General features: G+C 32.1%; 1 protein-coding gene across 7 annotated transcripts in view; it reads left to right on the top strand.

Moving 5' to 3' along the window:
• Nucleotides 1–19,784, top strand: part of LOC145292113 (uncharacterized) — a 346,982-nt gene that overhangs the window by 143,540 nt on the left and 183,658 nt on the right. For all 7 annotated transcript variants that reach the window (XM_080138218.1, XM_080138217.1, XM_080138211.1 and 4 more), the window contains exon 2: nt 10,707–10,816. In XM_080138218.1, coding sequence (XP_079994344.1) covers nt 10,711–10,816 — 106 coding nt within the window. In that variant the 5' untranslated portion in view covers nt 10,707–10,710. The remainder of the gene's footprint in view (nt 1–10,706; nt 10,817–19,784) is intronic.

Here is a 19,784-nt window from a genome sequence, read left to right on the forward strand (position 1 = left end):
ATCGCTCGAAACAAGGTGCGAAGCCACTTGATGTAATAAACTTAAAAGAATTATTGCAAAGACAAAAGATGTCTAGTGACCTTAGTCTTAAAAAGACCAAGTCAGCAAATAGAAGGAAACAGTGAGCAGAAATAGATTTCTACAACCTTGCAGTCCTTGGAAATAAGCTGTTGGAATTGATAACTGTATTGCAATGAGGTATTAAAACAGTGAATTGATGGGGGACAACTAGACTAATGAGTCAAACAAGCGTGAACAAAGGAAGCAGACAGTATTATTTGTAGATTTGAACAATGATACATTTTTTTTTTCCTGAAAAAGTACATCCTAAAAATTATAGGATTAAAATGGAATAATGTGCATATATCACTAACTGATCTATTGTGCTGCATCATACCTCCATGATGATTTGGTCAAAACTAAATCGATAATGGAATCCTAGTGATACTAGATAGAATATGAGGAAAATTTGAATTGTCATGACATTTCTTGAAAGATTAAACCGTTATAGGAATTAATTTGAAGTCTCAAGCCGTAACATATTTAATTTTATAACAAAAAAAAAAAAACTTTCTCTTTTATATATGGAAAAGATTTATGGGTATTGATGTCAACTATGGGTTAAACGTGCTGTGTTCAAGTCCTATCAGAGATATCGTATCACATTTTCTAATATACAGGGTGACCCAAAAAAACAAAACAAAAGCCAAATGGAGGCCATCTAGAACATTTGCTGTAGAACGGAGAAAAAAAGGCCAAAGACCATTCTGTTTTGATGTGATGTTTTGAATATAATAAACTAGTTATGACCAAAGTTTCATTTCATTCGGACAAAACACTAAAAAACGGTGCCTAATTAGATTTGGGGCCCGTTTTTTTTTTGGTCACTCTGTATATATTTCAGAAAAAAAAATTTTTTATTTGAAAAATATATGAATCTATCTTTTCTCTAAATACAAGGGAGATAACTCAAAATTTATGGTGTTACTTTATGAAAACTACAGTTCCATATAAAAGGTAAAGCAAGTCATCACTGCAGCAAGTCTCTCAGAATTTCAGAAGCGGCTCCCATATTCATCAGAAAATTTGTGACCTGTTCTCACCTCATGATCCATTCCGTTTGGATCTTCTTCTTGACCATAATTTTGTCCATTCTGGTCACATCAATTCTCAGACGTTGGTTACTTTGAAGATCAATGGTTTTCTGAACAGCTGGAACCTGGTGAACAAAAACTGAAGCTTAAATCTGATTCAGCGCTCTTCAGCTATTTTCTTGAGAGCAATGAATCGGATTTAAGCCTTAAATATGTTTCATCAGGCTCCAGTTGTTCATAAAACCATTAATACCATGTCATCTTAACTTGTGTAAAATTCATAAATAAATATTGCACTATAGAATAATTAAGCACTCTATTCGATTTCTTTCTATCCAACAGAAAAAATAATATGCATATATATATATATATATATATATATATATATATATATATATATATATATATATATATATATATTCCTGAATTTATATAAAAAATATATTTTTGATGTATATATCCCTCATAATATTGTCCAAATTGTTTCAAATAACAATATCAATGAAGTTATATTTTTGGCTTCAGAGCATATATAGTAGTTGGTTGCATTCCAATGACCAAAAGAAAGAATCAGTCCACAATCATCAAAGTTGTCTATGTTTTATTATGACGAAAGTTTATATTATTTTCTTTGCCATCTTAAGTATGTTTTGCAACCTGTAACGAAAAATATTTTCTTTTTTACTCGACTGCTCTTCAGAGACGATCAAATATAAATAGAAGTCATACACAGTAAACAAAACGAAACAGATGATTTGAAAAGAGAAGAACGGCAAGTCAAAAACACAAAAATTTACTTTAAATATGGCAATCAGAGACTCCCCCACCCCCAAAAAATCTGACATCATATTGGAAGATTCTCAAACTGCCATCTTATATATAAACGATTTCAAGTGAGAATAGCAGTAGAGAAAACAACAATGGAATGGTACTTCAGCAAACGTTATGATAATAATTCTTTGTAATAAAAAAAATATATCTTAGTTGGTACAATTCTTAAACTTATGTGAAATCATTACAATAAAATAATTCAAATAAGAACTAAACTACAACAGAAATAACAGTTGACACTTGTCTCTTAGTGATATAACACCCGGTGTAATGTTGGGATGTAGAACTTGGAGGGGGTTATATATTTAATAATTAGTTGTGTGTGTGTATATATATATATATATATATATATATATATATATATTAAATGAAAGATGAGGAATAAGAAGTTCTATATAATTTTATTATATCATTAGAACAATGAGAAAAAGTTGAGGGGAAAATTAAGAAAAAAACATCTTTAGGACATGCCATTTCGAAGTTTCTGATGAGAAGCATTTAGCTTCAAAATGGCATGGCCTAAAGAGTTTTTTTTCCATTTTCCACTTCTTTTTCTTACTGTCCTGATGATATGATAAAGTTATATATAACTTTTATTCCTCATTTCATATTATTGTTTGCTCCTCTTAATAATGTTGAGTTTTCTTATCTTGATAAATTTTGCTTTGTTAAAGATTTACTTTCATTACATAATTATATATATATATATATATATATATATATATATATATATATATATACACACACATGTGTGGGTGTGAAAATTTGTGCCCTTTAAAACTAGTCTTTGAATTATTGTATTTGATGTGAACACGGACTGCACATTATTCTTTTAAGAACTGACATTGATTTTGATTTGTTCTACATTTGTTGATGCCACTTTTCAAATTGAAAGTCATATTAAATGAAAAATAATTTAAAACTTCCAGACTTTTGTAATGTTTAACTAAAATCCATTCATTAGTTTTTTCATCCCTCCAGCAAAAGGAGGATGGACCTGTAAATTCACCCTTGTCCGTTCGTCTGTTCACACTTTTCTCAATAACTACGCCTTGGAATTTTTTGAAATTTTGCACAAACATTAAACATGCTATGAGTAAAAAGTAACAGAACAGACTTTCCGCGAAAACTTGGGGGGGGGGCTTACGGGTTAAAATGGCTAAAATTGACACTTTTTTTTTAAAAAATAGCATGGTTGCCCGGGTGTTTGGAGGTGTGTTGAGCAAAAAAAAAAAAAAAAAAAGTGGTAGTAGGAAGGCAGGCTCGAACCTGTACCACGAAGGAGAAAAAGAAGGGGAGAAAAACGTGACGCCTTTGCTGTTACGACTACTACCAAACCGAAAATGTCGTAAGGTTAAAATTAAGGCTAGACAATCGAAAAGAGGAGATGATTTTCGAAAATATCGGCGAAAAAAGCGACCCCTCCCTGTAGAAAAGTGTCCAATTGAGGGTGAAGAAATTAATGTTTTTAGCCAATGTTTCGGTATTTGTCGTTTGAAGGGTCTAGCTTCAAAACGACACTGCTTTGTGAAAATTCGTCGCCTCTGTCGAAAGTTTTAGGCAGACATGCAAGCATACACACATACATACATACATACATACATACATACATACATACATACATTTATATATTGGTAGCTCAAATCTTCGACCCAAACTGATTAAAAAGTTTGCCCTATCTCTGAATACCCTTTATGTAAAATTTCAAATGTTTAGACCAGAAATTGTCTGAGTAATTTGGTAGAGACTGCAGAGGTCAAATTATTTTTTTACTTTGGCCCTTATTATGACCCCTTAACATTTATTGTTTTGGGCTTAAATCAAGTTATTAAGTTAGATCCATGTCCAAAGAACGTATATCTAAAATTTCAATTGTTTATACTCAAAATTGACGAAGGAGTTTGGTAGAGTTCTCAAAGGTCAAATCGTTGAACTTAGACCATTTAACAGCCAAATTTCTGTCCGAAAATGGATCAAAGATTTTCCCAAATCTCAGTACCTTGTATATCAAATTTCGAGTCTGTAGACTGAAAATTGAGAGAGTTATTGTGTAGGGAAATGTACACACACACACACACTTTCACTTTTATAGATATATAGATTGATGCCTTTGATTTTCATAAAACTTTCTGAAAACTTATTTCTATATAATTTTGTTTGTCTATACTTTGCGATAACTCTTGGGTGTGCCCCAGGGGCTCTTTTAGTGCTAATAAAAACACTCTATTTTTGGAACTATTTTACTATATTTGTCCAAAATTTTCTGTGTATGTCTCTTTAGCAGTTTTGCATGGTTGTGAACTCAAATTTAAATATGTTAATGCCTTGGGGACTTTTGGGGCTAAAAGGGGGGGGCAAATGATGGGCTTAGTCATCTCTTTTTTTTTTTTGTCTCATTCACTGTGCACTCACGGGGGACCATGCATGCTTCATTAGATGAATGCTAACTTTAGTATCAAGATTTTATTGAACTAGATTTGATTTCGAATCGATGAAAATCCAGCATCATTACTAACTGAGCAACAGTCTGTATTATTAGTTTTGTCACTTTCATATAAACTAGATGTGAATGTATGAAAAAAAATATCTGAGATGAAATAAATGAGGATGGAAGAAGAAATGTAATCTTGTATTTTGTCTAATTAGGAAGATTTGAAAATGTGTGTTGTCAGGTTGTGTTAAAAGTTGGAAAATATTAAAAAAAAAATTAATATTTTTTTTTTTTTCTTTCAAAGCAAAATTGTGCATAATTAAGGAAAAACGTTTTGTAATTTTGTTAAAATTTTGCATATATTCGGATTTACTTTTATTCAGATTCCTTTGGCACAACATGCAATTTCATCATGCCAAAAAATCCATATTTTGTTAATTAAGGTAGACATTATGTTTCTCTTAGATCTGTGCATTATTATTTCGAAAATTCTCACGAAACTTTCACAAGTCAGACTCTTTAAGATTCTGTGATTTCATATTCTGTGGAAATGATCGATTTCAGGAAAATGTTATCTTAAAATGGAAAACGATATTCCAAATTGGAAAGCATGGAAGTGAAACATTTACATTTTTGGGGTTGAATGTTAGGGAAAATAGATAAGAATCTATGTCCAGCTATATAAACTTAATAGAAATAAAGAAAGGATGATCATTAATGAAGAATTGAGGAATGGAGTCATGGGGAGTAAACACATCTAAAAAGATTGACAGGTCAATAATATAGGTTTCTACTCATACTTGACCAGATATATCATTCAATATACGTACAATGAGTAATATTGGAATGTCTCCAAGAGTGAAATTACTCTTTGAGACAAACAAGTCATTAACAAAGTGAAAATCAAGAAGTTCCGTATTTTGTTTCTTGGCTTGAGAAGCCTTCAAATATGGATATTGTTTGTTATTCAAATGCTACCTATGGTAGCTTGGAGGATAGATCTTCACAGGATAGTTTAATCATGATTGGTCTTTTTACTTGACTGTCATGATCTCACACGAATTCGTCAACACTACTACAAGGCTACAAGTTTAAAAGAACTCTTTGATAAAGAAAATCCTAAAACCATTCTAAATTTCTTAAAACAAGCAAATCTTTACCATATAATATAAAAACCATCAAATAACAAACTATACCAAAACATTGGCCGAATATACCCAGCGAAAATCGATTCTGAAAGTATCAAAAATTTAAATCTTGTATACAGCATTAAATGACCCAAAGAAGGTTGATATGCTGGTTAAGCAAACAAACAAACAATTAATCATGATTGGGCAAATTTGAAAAATTGTATGTATGTATGTGTGTGTATTGGCAGTTGTGTTAAAGATTGGTTAGAAAATATGTTTAAAGAGTTCATTCTTTTTTCATGACAAGAAAAGTCGAGCATAATTAATTAGTAATTTTCTTAACATTTTGTATCTATGCAGATATACTTATATTGAAATATATCAGATTCCTTTAGCAAAACATGCAGTTTAATCATGCAAAAAAAAAATCCATGTTATATCTCCCCTCTTTGATTTTCATACATAAAGTAAATTTCACAGTGTATAAGGATTATTTGATACTGGAGATATTCGTAATCGTACATTATTTCCAAAAGAGGAGAGATATAACATATGAGAAATATTTAGAATCAAGTCTCCCTTGCTGTTATGTCAGATCATTTGTAACCATAGCAGTAAGTTTTAGTCTCCTCTCCATCAAGGCCAGAGGTTTGGGGGAAAATATATATTTGTGTATTCCTCTTATTTAACTGTTCTCAATTAAATTCCACATGCTCTGTTTCTGTTTTTCCTATCTTTGAACATCTCTCTTAGAAGATAAAATACTTTGATACTTCTGTGGCAATTTGATTGGATTGTTCCCCCTTTGCACGGAGTATGTTATGTTGTACCGCATGCAGTATGAAATTATATGAGAAAAGGATTAGATAGAGGAAGAATGTTGTTGGCGGTTTTAATTGTTATATTTTTCCAGCAACTCTTACCAAATCCATCGGGCCAAGATCACAGTGTAGTATCTGTTCTGATGCTACACTTAACCTTTTCTGTCTATGGTCAGTGGAGGAGAAATCCTTCATTACTGAGACAATTTTTATTTTTGTTCCTAACCAGAGTGCAATTTTTGGGGGAGCTGGATTTTTCCCACATTAAAAACCGACCTTGTGTCTAACTCTGCCCTCGTGGAGAGGCAAGTAAATAGGAACTCTTGCCGAACAAAGCAGAACAGAAAGACAAAACATAACACCGTTGCTGACAACATCAGGCGATGGAGAAAAGAGGATGTCACAACTGATTAAGCTGACGACCTATGACGTGTCGACAAGACTACTTTTCCAGAAACCTGCTTGGATCGTAGAATTCCAAATATTACTATACGTTAGTGGGAAATGTGAAAAATCTGTTGCGATGTATTAAACCAAGTTGTCTTACAGTTTATATCAAAGATGCCAGCTATTTTTAAACTGTTTCATCCTTGGAGATTAAAATATTTGAAGGATTTTCCTGCAACTTTTACGTCGTTCCTGGTACAAACGAGTTAATCTTGAGTTTATTTGCTTGAAAGGAACAGTGAGCGCATACAACAATGCATTCTTTTTGTGGCACGACGTCACGGTTGACTTGATATGTATTCTGATAATGCATATAGATGCTTTTTTATTCTATGGAAATGATCTATTTTAGAATAATCACTACTATTATATAAAAGGAACTTTGTGTGTGTTCCCTATTGACTCCTAAATGACTGGGCCGATTTTTACGAAATTTTACACATATGTACTTTATGTTCTTGGCAATGTTCTTAGATAGGGTTTGTATCGGAATGTCTTCGATAAGTATTGATTATCGAAAAAGTCTGATGAAAGAAGGAACAGGCGATTTGACTAAAGTTAACACCTTGTACAGCCTAACATCACAAGTGCATTTGAGAAATTTTATTACCAAACAAGCAGAAGGGCTCGGCATATAAAATCAACAATAGGTTCTTTGATATGACAGATGTGCGTTCGAAATGATTGCTTCTTTTTAGAGTACAATTGAACCATGATACTTGATTTTTGCATTTTAAACTTTAATTCAAGCCATTATATAAAAATATATTTTCAAAAATCAACTGCAGTTTCTCTACAGTGCAATGTAAACTACAATATATTGTGGACTAAGTCATTGTGGGGAGGCATGTGAAACTTTCACCTGGTACACTGCAGTGGGTCGCCAACTAGAGTAAGCAATTAATCGATTTGATTGAAAAATGAGCGATTTCACCGATTTCTGATGACAATAAAATATGTGAGTATAAAGCATTCATTGATCCTCATTAAATCCCGGGCAACGTCAGGTCTCCCTACAAATTTGTCCATAAAATTGAAAAAGATATTCAAAACTGAAAGTGAAAAACTGAAATGTCTACGATTGAATGTTAATTAAACAAAAGATGGAGTTATTATAGATTGAAATCTATGCTTTCCCCAATAGACATAAAAAAACAAAGATCACTAAGGAAAAATAGATCTTGTTTTTTTATTCAGATGCTTCCTATTTTATTTTAGATCTTCATGAGTTGATTTCATTATCTTTGTTTGTGGTAAAATGAACAGAATGTCTCTTATATGTTGGTCATCGAAAACACTTGACCATTTAGCAAAAAGTCCATTAACTTCAGATACTCTTGCCCTTAGTGAAGCAATTGATACTGACATATTCATAGCCGCCATACTCCAAGGGATATTCAGTCTACATAGATTGCCTGAAGTTCTTTATAAAACAGACAATGTGTCTCTGGTAGAGATTTCAAAGTAATCAAATCTTGGGAATGACCGTATGAGAGTTGATGTGGCCAGAGTGAACAAAATGATGAGGAAAGAGAGCCCAACGGAATGGAGTATGGGGTGAGAACAGGTCGCAGATTTTCTGATGAAGATGGGAGCCTCTTCTGAAATTCTGAGAGACTTGCTTCAGTGATGACTTGCTTTACCTTTTTCACAAAAGGATATTAGTTAAGTTATCTTCCTTCTATTGAGATATAAGAAATGTATTTATTTGAAATGTTTTTAGAGTGATCTCTCTTTGCTAGATGTTATTGTAATTGATTCGAAACAAAGATGGTCTGGACAAGCAGACGTGAATTTATGACTGGATTTATATTACTAACAAATTCAAACGATGTGATTGATGTAAAGAAAAGATTATTGGAAAAATTTGCAAATTAAAAAATGTTATTTAAAACTTAAATTTGAATTCACATTTTCATTAGTTTCTTGCATTTAATCATGACTGACTAAAAAAATGTTATTTCAAAAATAAGTTTGAGAAACCAACAAAATTGCTATTTCAAAATTAAGCATGTCTGACCAACGAATTTCAAACTTAATGTAACATTTTCAGCAGCAAAATTAAGTATTTTTTTGTTTTTGTTTTACATGTATTTTGATATGAAATTTCTTTTTTATAGTTGCTTATTTTCATCATCGCCGTTTCGTCTATGGTTACTATATAATAAGGTTCTTTTTTATGCTGTAAGTAATGCCCAAGGAGATGTTTGCTGAGTTTTCTCCAAGGTTTCGTTTGGAGAGAATTAACTCAGGAGTGATAGACTAATATTATGTTAGCTAGTTATTTACTTCTTAAACTTAACTTTTTAACTAAATGAAATGAATGACGTGCATGAACAGACATCATTCTCCTTAGATTACAGATTTCCCACATTATTGGTGGTATCTCATCTACACGGTTTCTCAGCAAAAATAATTTAAAACCCTTAGTTTTCTCATACTTGAAAAACATGACGTAGTTCGTCATCATCTCTCTATTTTGTTTGCAGCGTTTGACCTCTGCCCCCTGCCTCAACTTTACGTTACTCATCTTTCATTCAACTTTGGGAACAATTCTGTATTATAGATTTGGGTTCTTATACACTCAGTGTGACCATTGTCAAAATTCACACTAGCTAACTTATTTGTCACCGACGTAGGGCCCCTAATATGTAACATTAAGCAAGACAACATCGTACAGAACAAAGACGTGTGAATGTAGATGAATTATTTAATGGATTTTGTGTTAAAAAGAAAAAATTCGAACTTTTTCTGCACCTTTTCTGCATTTCTCTTTTCTCTTTTTAACACTTATTTTGGTGTGAAGTGATTCCGCCATAGCATCGTCGTTTTTGTAAGAATCAGTTTATGCAGAGAAGAGAATGCGCACAGAACTTTTACACTTTGTAGATTTGGTGACTAACGACAACCTTCGCACTCCCCTCTCTGTCTCTCTCCATTATTGTCAAAACCGAAGAAAACCAAAGTTGGTCCCTGGGGAAACAAGTCGTGTTTGACACCATCCGTTTAGATGGAACCAACACATCTCGTCTTGCAGATTCCCCAAGATTCAAAGATTTTATTTTTTCATGCAAAGTAGGAAAGAATCTGTTTATTGAATTTTATTTCATATTTTAATTTCATTTCAATCACATTCTAAATTGCCTGATTTAGTTAAATGTGGTTTAAAAATTCTATATTTACAATATTGTTTTGAAAATTCTGTTGTCTATTTAAACTGTAGAGAGCAGAATGTCACACTTGATTTTTTTTTACTTTTGTTGATTAAAAAAATGTCACCTATGCTTTTCTGAAATCAATTCTGATTTTTATTTACATTTTTTCTTTGTTAAACTTATCAAACTAGTTGTTTTTCAATTTAATTTGTGTCAAATGTAAATTTGGAGTTAAAACAAAAACAAAATCTCAAGATACGCCCATTCAGTTTGCGTTCTTAAGATACACCCGGTAAAATTATATTCGTAAGATACGCCCATTCAATTTGCATACTAAAGATATGCTCGTTCAGATTATGTTCTCGATATATGCCCATTCAATTTGCATTCTTAATTTGAAATTCTACTGTCATGTAATTTTAGAAATCATAAAAAGATCTTAGATGCATCAAAACATTTGTCATGATAAAGTTTAAAATAGCATTTTCGCGAGTTTCTCATGATAGCACTTGAAATAGTATTTTCGTTGGTCTGTCATAATATAGTTTGAAATTGCATTTTTGTTGGTCTGTCACAATAAAGTTTGAAATAGAATTTTCGTTGTTCTGTCACAAAGTTTTGAATAACATTGTCAAGGTTAAATGCACAGAGTGAATGAAATCATCTTTTCGGTGTTCATTCTTGTTTGGCTCTCATCTGAATAAAAAGAACAAATAATATAAAACAGATCGAAGAATTTAGAAAAAGGAAAAATTGAAATGAATGTTCTCAAATGATATTTTATTTCTTTTGTACAGAACCATGGAATATAAGTGGATTATTTCATTCCTCTTCCTCATCGTTGTACAATGTGTCCTTTCCGCCGAGCTCCATGGACTACGTTCAGAAAGGGCCTCGAAAAAGAAAGGTAAGAACCTCTTTGTCTTCTTAAAATTGTCTTCATTGAAAGATTTTTATGCAAAAAAAAAAAAAAAAAAATTAAAATTCAAGGATTTTCCTGGATGGCTATTTTCGCTTGATAAACTTTTCAAAGAAATATGTTAGATATTTTAAACTTCTTTCGTTGAAGAGTTCCACTCTAAGGAAATGAGTATGTGAGCGGAATAGTGCAAACACACATTCCTTTGTTTACATAAGGCCAGCTTAATCAGGGTATTCTTTAGTAATGAAATCTATTTTTGACATTATAATCTCTCAAAAACACAAATCTTCATCCACAATATATTTAACTTTATTTGCATTGGTTATTCAAACTTTTATATCTTTGATAAATGTCAACAAAATACAAAAATGATATTGTATTATTATTTGATTGGTACAAAACTACATCTTGGTAAAATATTGTGTTGGCCAAAATGTTTGATCTTTTTTATAAGTGGATATTAAAGCAATCCATTTTCCATGATCGATTTGGAATGTCTGTGATTTGTTTGACTGTCTAACGGCAATCCTGTTCAACTACGGCTTCACTTAGTCAGTGTTCATCATCTTTGTTCAGTCAGGGCGAGGAGCATCTCTCAAAGAAAAAAAATGTCTTTTTCAGAATGGTGTTGTGTAGCGGGGAATATATTTAAAGAGATGACAAGTTCATATTGGGGCACATATATAACAGGACTCATGTAATACAGACATAACGATAGTGATGATGAGGGAGAGAAGACATTTATATTACAGTTCTTTTAACACATATTAGAGGGTGATATGATGCACAGTTCTTAATACAGAGGAGAGGAGGCATTTATAATTGCTTGTGATGGAGGAGATGGACACATAACTTGGAAATGCGTTACACAATGTTCATTATGAGATGATAAACACAATTACCTTTCGTTCGTGATGAAGGATGACACAAGACAACACTTACAACATAATTATGACTTCTTTATTCATCTGATCGACCGGTCGATGACGTCAGGAATTCAAATTTGGATCTACATAGTCTAAATGTTCTCCCTTCGCTTCCAAGGCATCAACTGACCAACTGACTAGCTCTCTTACTCTGACTAAAATCCGAACCCATAATATGGAGAAATATCCTTTGTCTATGACGTCAGAAATATGTTTTTCAAACGTGACCAATTTCACGTGGCTTTACATATGTTTGTCCAACACACTTTTGACAAACAAAAGAATCCTCAATTCTAATCTAACCTATTTTAAACAATATAATTTAATTTGCATTATTCATTCTTTTACTGACATATTTAATATTCAGATTTCTAAAAGAATTAACAATAGACTTAATTTCTAACATTCCATTTCTTAACTTTCCCTACAGGGTTCGATTCTAGGCTTATCCTAATCTCATTTTTACGTATCTAATATTGTTCTTATTTACATGGAAAGGGGACAGCCCTTTTTCCATGTAACAATGGAACTAACCAATTTTGGCAGACACATTCTGCAACAACATTCACCTCCATACACGTGTTATACCTTTATTTCTTTTTCTGTAATAAAAAAGCATCAGATGTAAGCAGTGCTCTGCTTAATTTTCAAATTCAAGTCCTGAAATACAAGACGTCAACATACTCGCTACATCAAATACAGGATTTGAAGAATAGGGTTAGGTATTTTTCACTGACTGTCAAACGGCAATCTTATTTAGCTACAGCTTTCATTTGGTCAATGTTGATCATCTTTGTTCAGTCAGGGTGAGGAACATCTCTCAATGAAAAAAAATCTTTTTTCTGAATGGAACTAATCATTTCTGGTAGACATATTCTGCAACAGCATAACCACCCATACACGTAGCATATCTTTATACAGATTTCTGTAGTTTTTATTTATTTTTCTGTAGTAATAAAAAAAATCAGATGTTGGTAGTGCTCTGCCTAATTATCAATTTCAAGTCCTGAAATACAAGCAAAAATATAAGGACTCTTCTGCTAGGAGGTTTATTAAACACTGACGTCAACATATTCACTACAGCAAATATAGGATTTGAAGAATAGAGTAAGGCATTTTTCACTGACTATTCATCTATATTGATTAACTAATAAAACAATTGCAGAATTTGTTTGTGTCGTTTTCATAACAGTTCAATACATGACGTTTTGTGTCTGCTCTAGAATATCTCTGTTTAGGTGCTTATGACCATTAACTAAAACAACTATTTTATTAAAAAGAATTGCTCTGATAGGTTTAATTGTTTGAAACGCCTTGAGCCTTCCCTCGGCCTGTCAAATCACCAGAATATCTGATAAAACTTCATGATACTTTCAAGTTTTTAGGAAACGCCATTTTATTAATTATTATTTGTCTCCCGAATTTTCTTATATTTCTATGTTTGTTGTTACATTCGTAAAATGCGTTTGACGTTGGGTATTTTCCCATTTTGATTAATAGTTCTTGCCTTTGTTTGTTATTTTTTATTAATTTTTTTTATGGAAAGCGTTCCAGCCACTTGATTTAAGGAACAAAAAAATATATATATATTGTTTCAAGGTCAAAAACTTACCAACGATAAGTGTGAGATGGAATAGATCCTGACCCAGAAAATAGCAATTCTTCCTTTGTCAGAAACATCGCCCCATAGAATGTGAGGATTAAAGAATAAAATAAGTGAAGGGAGTGTTACGCAGCTGCGGAAAGTAAACCCAAGATCCACTCTCTACTCTCCATACTTTCTAGTGTACATAATTTTAACTGTAATATAATAAATTGTTGATTTTTTTTTTTTTAATTTTAATTTTAGGTACTTGCACACTTTGGATTTCTTTGGCTTTCGTTTTTTTTTAAAGAGTTTTAGTCAAATGAAGACAATCAAATAATTTCTGGGACTTTTGTAAAAGTTTTCAGAAAATCAAAACAAATAGAGATCTAAATTTCAGAAGTACCTTTAATTTAATTAATGTTATTTTGTAAATATAGTTTTAATCTATTACCGAAACTATTCGCTCTTACCCCCCCCCCTTCCAAAAAAGATCACACATTTTCCAACTAGTGACTGTTTCAAGTTATTTAAAAGTCCTACTTCATCTGAAAACTGTTAGTTGCTGCATTTTGAAAATTATTTGTCATTTTGTTTTAAAGGAATTGTTTATTAAAAAGATATTAATTCAATAAATGTTTCGATAATTAATCATTTCTGCTATATTACTGTGTTTATGAATTTGTTTTGATTTTCCAAAATCTTTTTGCAAAAGTTTTGTAAATTTTGTGATTGTCTCTCCTTACCCTGACCCTAACTCTTCCACGAATGAAAACCAAAGAAATCTAAAATGCAGAAGTGCCAACTTTTTTATATAAAATTTTTTTCGCATACAACCTCTAAGATAGCTGTTTTATCGATGGTCAAGGTGCTCATCAGCCTAAGTGAGCTGGTGAGGTGTGCTCGTGCAGTTTAATGTCAGAATTTTAACCTTAGATTCTACACAGGAAGGGAAGGGCAAATAAACTTTGATACACACCCACAATATAATATCACTTTTTTCTTTTCAGCTTTCATTTTATAGAAATGTATCTAATCTTTTGTGCTTGTGAAAACCTTTGACCTTTTGGTTTTGAGTTTAGCTGGCTTCTTTCTTTGTGAGTTTTATATTACAAGCAAAGATAGCATGTTAGCTGAAGTGACAAGGCAATCCTTTCTACATTGATGCATTGTAAAGGTTAAACACGAAATCGATATCATTCTCCGGTATTGAATTGATAATTAAATTGGCAGTAATCTATTTCTTGTAACCATAGGGGAAATATAAGCGTGTTACCCTTTTTCCTTTTGTAGTAGAGATTTTTCTTTCTTTTTTTTTAATATATATATATTTTACTAGCTAGTAACACTTGTATTATAGCTTTTTAATATTATTAATATTATTTTCATCCTTCACTTTATAATAAAGGTCAATGCGTATTATTAAATCCATCTTATCACACAAAAGTTAGAGAGTAAAAACATGCCTTATTTTAGCTCCCAGATGAAGCCATTTCATGTGGTGAGGGGAACTAAAAAAGCAAATAGTAAATAAGACATTGAGAAAATAGTTTATCAATCAAAACAATATGTTTCAGTTTTATTATTAATTTTATTATATTTGTCTGTTAATAAACAGAGAGAGAGAGATCGAAGCGAAAGTGATAGACACTGTATAAGAGTGGGGTGATCAAACAACATATTATGAAGATATTAGACGGAAACTTGGGTGGCTTCATAAGTAAATTTCAAATTATGACTGATGGAAACAATTAAAATGAATCCTTTTCTTTTCGAATGTAACACCATCTCAATACCAAGAAATGTTTTAATGTGATAGTTATGTTTTATAGTTAGTTTTATTATTTTTAACTGTTAATAAACAGGAGAGAAATATAGGATGGGTGAGAGAGAAGCGAAAGTGATAACATTTTCATAAGAGCAGGGAGTCAAATAACCTACAGTGAGACAGGGTAGGAGTTATAGCCAGAATCTTTGTAAAAGATGAATGACTAGCAAATTATCGCTAATTAGAACGATATCATGTTTTTCTCAATCATAACTCAATCTCAGCACAAAGGAATAGTTTAATTTGTGCGATTAAATATATAGGAAAAAGCTTTAGTGAAACAAACGTTGATTAACTCCGTTTAAGTATCGTAATAAATTTCAATATTATAATTACTTGAAATCAACCATTGTTTTCTGCTCATTTTGTATCGTGAAATTTAACAAATCAGGATCAGTCATTGGATAAGAAAAACTAAACGAAAATTCCATGAGCAAAGTTTCTTTCCTAGAACTGCCTGTCTGTGGAACATAATGTCGTGGGGCTGCTTCCTAGCTGATTGTAACATAGTTGTTTTCATGTCTTATGTAAATAAATTCTTGTTGGACCGTCCTCTTAATTAAAACCCTACCCAAACTCCACTGTTGCCAACCATCACAGTGTTGGCTTACTGTCTACCTGACACTCATTAACCTTTATCTTTGAGTGTCTTTTAGGCTTCAATATGGAATGAACCCTCACCCCCAGTAAAAAAAAAGACAGTTTGTGTGGTTTGGTGATTCATTTGATGGCTCATGTTGTTTTTTTAACGACTATTATATAAACGATAGCTATATATTTAAATGATTCTTCAAGCAAGATGATTGCTGCTTGTAAGCGAAGCAATCTTGTCCTTCTGCTGGGAAAGTAGTTGAACCAGTGTTGAGATGGTCAGTAATTAGAAAAATCACAGCTTTTTTTCAGGCATTGAAATCAGAAAAAATTGTGCCTGTTTTTTTTTTTTTTGATGCCCAAAATGATTTTTTTAAAAATTAATGTTCCATTCTGGTACAATGATGAAAGTATAAATATTTATTGATTTTTAAACTACCAGCAAAATTAAAATCTATAAATCACCCCCACCCCACCCCCAGTGTATTTTAACATTTACGAAAATAAATGCATATGTTACATAGATCTTATGGAAATCCAAAAATTAAATTAAAAAAAAATAAAAAAAAATATAATAACAAAAAAAAAAAACAAACAAACAATTCTATAGCTTAATATTTTAAGATATAAAAAAGAATCGCAATTGGAATCGGTCGTACTATCGGAACCGGTTATGTAGAACAGAATTACTAATTGTATCGGAATCGTATAAAATATTGGAATCGTCCCATCATTAAGTTAAACGATTATGAAGCTCCAAAACTAAAAGAAAAAAAAATGAATATTGCAATAAATAAGACTAACAAAACAAACATGCAGGAAGTTATTCACTTTAAAAAATATATATTTTTCCGTTTTTCTGCATTTTTTTTCATACTTTTGTGCTATATTTTTGTTTCTAAAAACATTAAATACATTTATTTTTTTCTTTCTTTTATTCTTTTTCTCATTTTTACTATTTTTTTTTTTTTTTGCTTATTTGATTTTTTTATTTCATGGGAGAAAAAAGAAAAAAAAAGACTAAATGTTTTGTTTTTCCTCCTGAAATTTCTAACATGTGTTGATTGTGGTTTGGTGGGTGGTAATTTATTCTAACATTTTTTTTTCATTATATTGCCAATTTGTCTTTACGTTCAGCTTCTCAAGTATGAAACCGGCTGTGAGCAATAGATTTCACTATGTCACATGTGATGATTCTCCTTCAGTTAATAACCCTGTAGCAATGGATGAAGGAGGAAAAAGAAATGAAGATCATCTTATTATAATCCTATTTCTCCTACAAGATTCTTTCCCACTTATCCTCTGAGGAGGCCGGGGGGATTACCTGCCATTTGTAAGCATATACTGAATTACCTTCTGATAAATACTGTTTAATTACACAGTAGCGCAATTAGCTTGGTACTGCCGAACATTTCTTTCTTAATTCATGGAATTATTGTTATTCGGCAAATCTTTTCTTTTTTTTTTTAAGTGGAGATAATTTTTGAGAATTTTGAATTGGTTGACTTGCCGAGGGTAGGTCGGTGGGGAAGAAAGGAGTGCTAGTAGCTGTTACCAACACGGCCGGTGGTCCGTTAATCAAAATACCTGAGTGCCTATTCCTTACAAGTTAAATAGACATTTCAGTCACGCGTGAATCTCGTTGACTGAGAGTTGGAGTAGATAAAAAGGGGTGACCGCTCTACTGTTGTTGTTGTAGTAGTTGTTGCTGTCTTTTAGACAAATTACACTTCGACCATCGTTACCCATTTGTTACTTTTACAAGGAAAGACTGCTTGTAAGCAACGTCGACATTTCGTTGCAAGACTTAAACCGTCTTTTCTACCCCCCCCCTACTCGTCGGTATGCTAATTCCGACAAATTCTGTTCTTATAAAGTGCAACTTTTTAACTTTTTTTTTTCTTTGGCAGACCTCATCACTTTCTTTGGCTATCAACAATTTAGCCAGCATCTTTTCTTTTTCATTTTCTTTTATATGTTAATATTTGCTAAATTTAATGGCTAAATAATTTCTCTTGCCTTTTTTATTTCTATATTTTTAATTATTTGCAAAAATGCTCCAATCATTAATTGAATAAAACAAAACGAATTTTATGTTTAGCCGTGGCACCGTCTCAAAGCCACAACGTCTAGGTCATTTTTGAAATTTACTTTTCTCTGCTGACTATGTCCTGCGCAGTTCTAGCGTTAGATATTGACTGAATGATGTGCTGGTCGACGATTATTATTATGATCGTTATTAGTATTTCGAGATAAAATTATGTTAAAATGGTTTAATAGAAAGGAATGTTAATTTTCAAAATTAGCATAAACAAAAATTTTTATTTGATGAAAAAAAAATATGGTAGAACATAGACAAAATGACGTAACGAGATAGCTTAAAAATACACGTTATAAGTTATTCAAGAGTTGGGAGTCAGAGGTAACAGACCCGGTAAGTAGTCAGAGGAAGAAAAATGGTCTGTGGACCATAATGGCTCCGAGTAGCGGAAAGTGTCAATAGTAAGAGTCTAGGACCAGCGTTACAGCTTTACAATGGAAGAAACATCCGGAATAAAACTGTTGTAAATAGCACCAAGCTTTAGGTCATATAAATCTTCGTTTGCAGCTCGTATGTTTCTCCATTGTTCAATGTAAACCCTAAGAGACTGTTATTTGTCCCTTGATGTTATAATTGTTATATGTCCTATTTAAACACTCACTAGACGATCAGTAGATACATTCATATGGAGACGATCAAATATATCGACAAGTAAATATATATACATGTCAATAAATACACACCATATATACACCCCCACCGTTATACAGAGCCTCAGTTTATTATGCTAGTAGGGCCATCTTCTCAGGATTTGCCTTCTCTCTTTGAGAAGGGGTTAGTTTATTCCTAATCGTCTGATGTGCCTCTACCAAGGAATGCCAACAGGGTTGCCCAGGCACTTTTCACAGGTTAAAATTCTCCTCCTCAAGGGCGCTGGGTTTTCACTCCCACTTTCTAACCCTTGTCACATTTCTCTCTGTTTATAAATTTCTCTATACTGAACTAATTAACCGATCATTATGAATTTTGCAACACAGCTACTAGGTGCAAGAGTTGATAATGTAGTTTAATTTAGTTGTTATGTGAACAGAAATTTCCAGGTTGGTATCTGGGGACACCTTTAATCCATTGGGAGAGATGCACCCTCAGTCTTCATTAAGACATGCATCTAGGAGAAGAAAAAACCTTGATGTAAAACCTTGAGGTCTATTGCCTGCTCTGTATTGTGGCGACTGAGATTAGCAGTTGTACTAAAAAGTGTTCTTGGTTCTGCACAAAGCCTTCATCACTATAAACAAATTATCTGTACGGATTTCTGGACGATTTAGTTGTTATGGCGGACCGTATGCGTCAAAATCGACAGGATTATCATCCTGTGAAGAGGACAAAGAGAGTATGGACATCTTTTATAAAAATTCAGATACTTCTGATTTTTATGAAAATGTAACATGTATTTAAAAGAATATTCCCAAATTTTATGGGTTTTTTTATAGTAGTTGTAAGTTTTTTTTTGTTTTGTTTTGTTTGCTTTTTGTTTTTGCGGGAGTGGGGAATAATATTGGCACAGATTCCCATTGAAAACTATTTCAGGTTTGCATTACAATTGATCCATAAAGATTTTTCAAATTTCAAATTTTTAAGACCTCTTGAACTTAGACTTTAAATGTGAAACATTTTTTGAAATTAAAATCATGTTATGGATTTCGATCAAAATTAGAATAAGGATTTTAGACATAAGGTTTAGTGTAATCTTGATTTTAATCTTCACAAGAATACATAAAAGTAATGTAAAACTCTTCTGTTTTGGGGATTAATTTTACCCATTTGTGAACAGGTATTGTATTTTTATCTATATGTAAAAGTGACATTGTCTGTCTGTCTGAGGAACGGTCTCTACCAGACACATTTAATTTTCGGTCTGCAGACTTGGAATCTGATATGTAGGGAATTCGGACCGGTAGAACTAATTCAATTGTGCTAGA

Source organism: Euprymna scolopes, chromosome 13 (assembly GCF_053919585.1).
Source record: "Euprymna scolopes isolate OS-2025 chromosome 13, ASM5391958v1, whole genome shotgun sequence".
NCBI classification, from domain to species: domain Eukaryota; kingdom Metazoa; phylum Mollusca; class Cephalopoda; order Sepiida; family Sepiolidae; genus Euprymna; species Euprymna scolopes.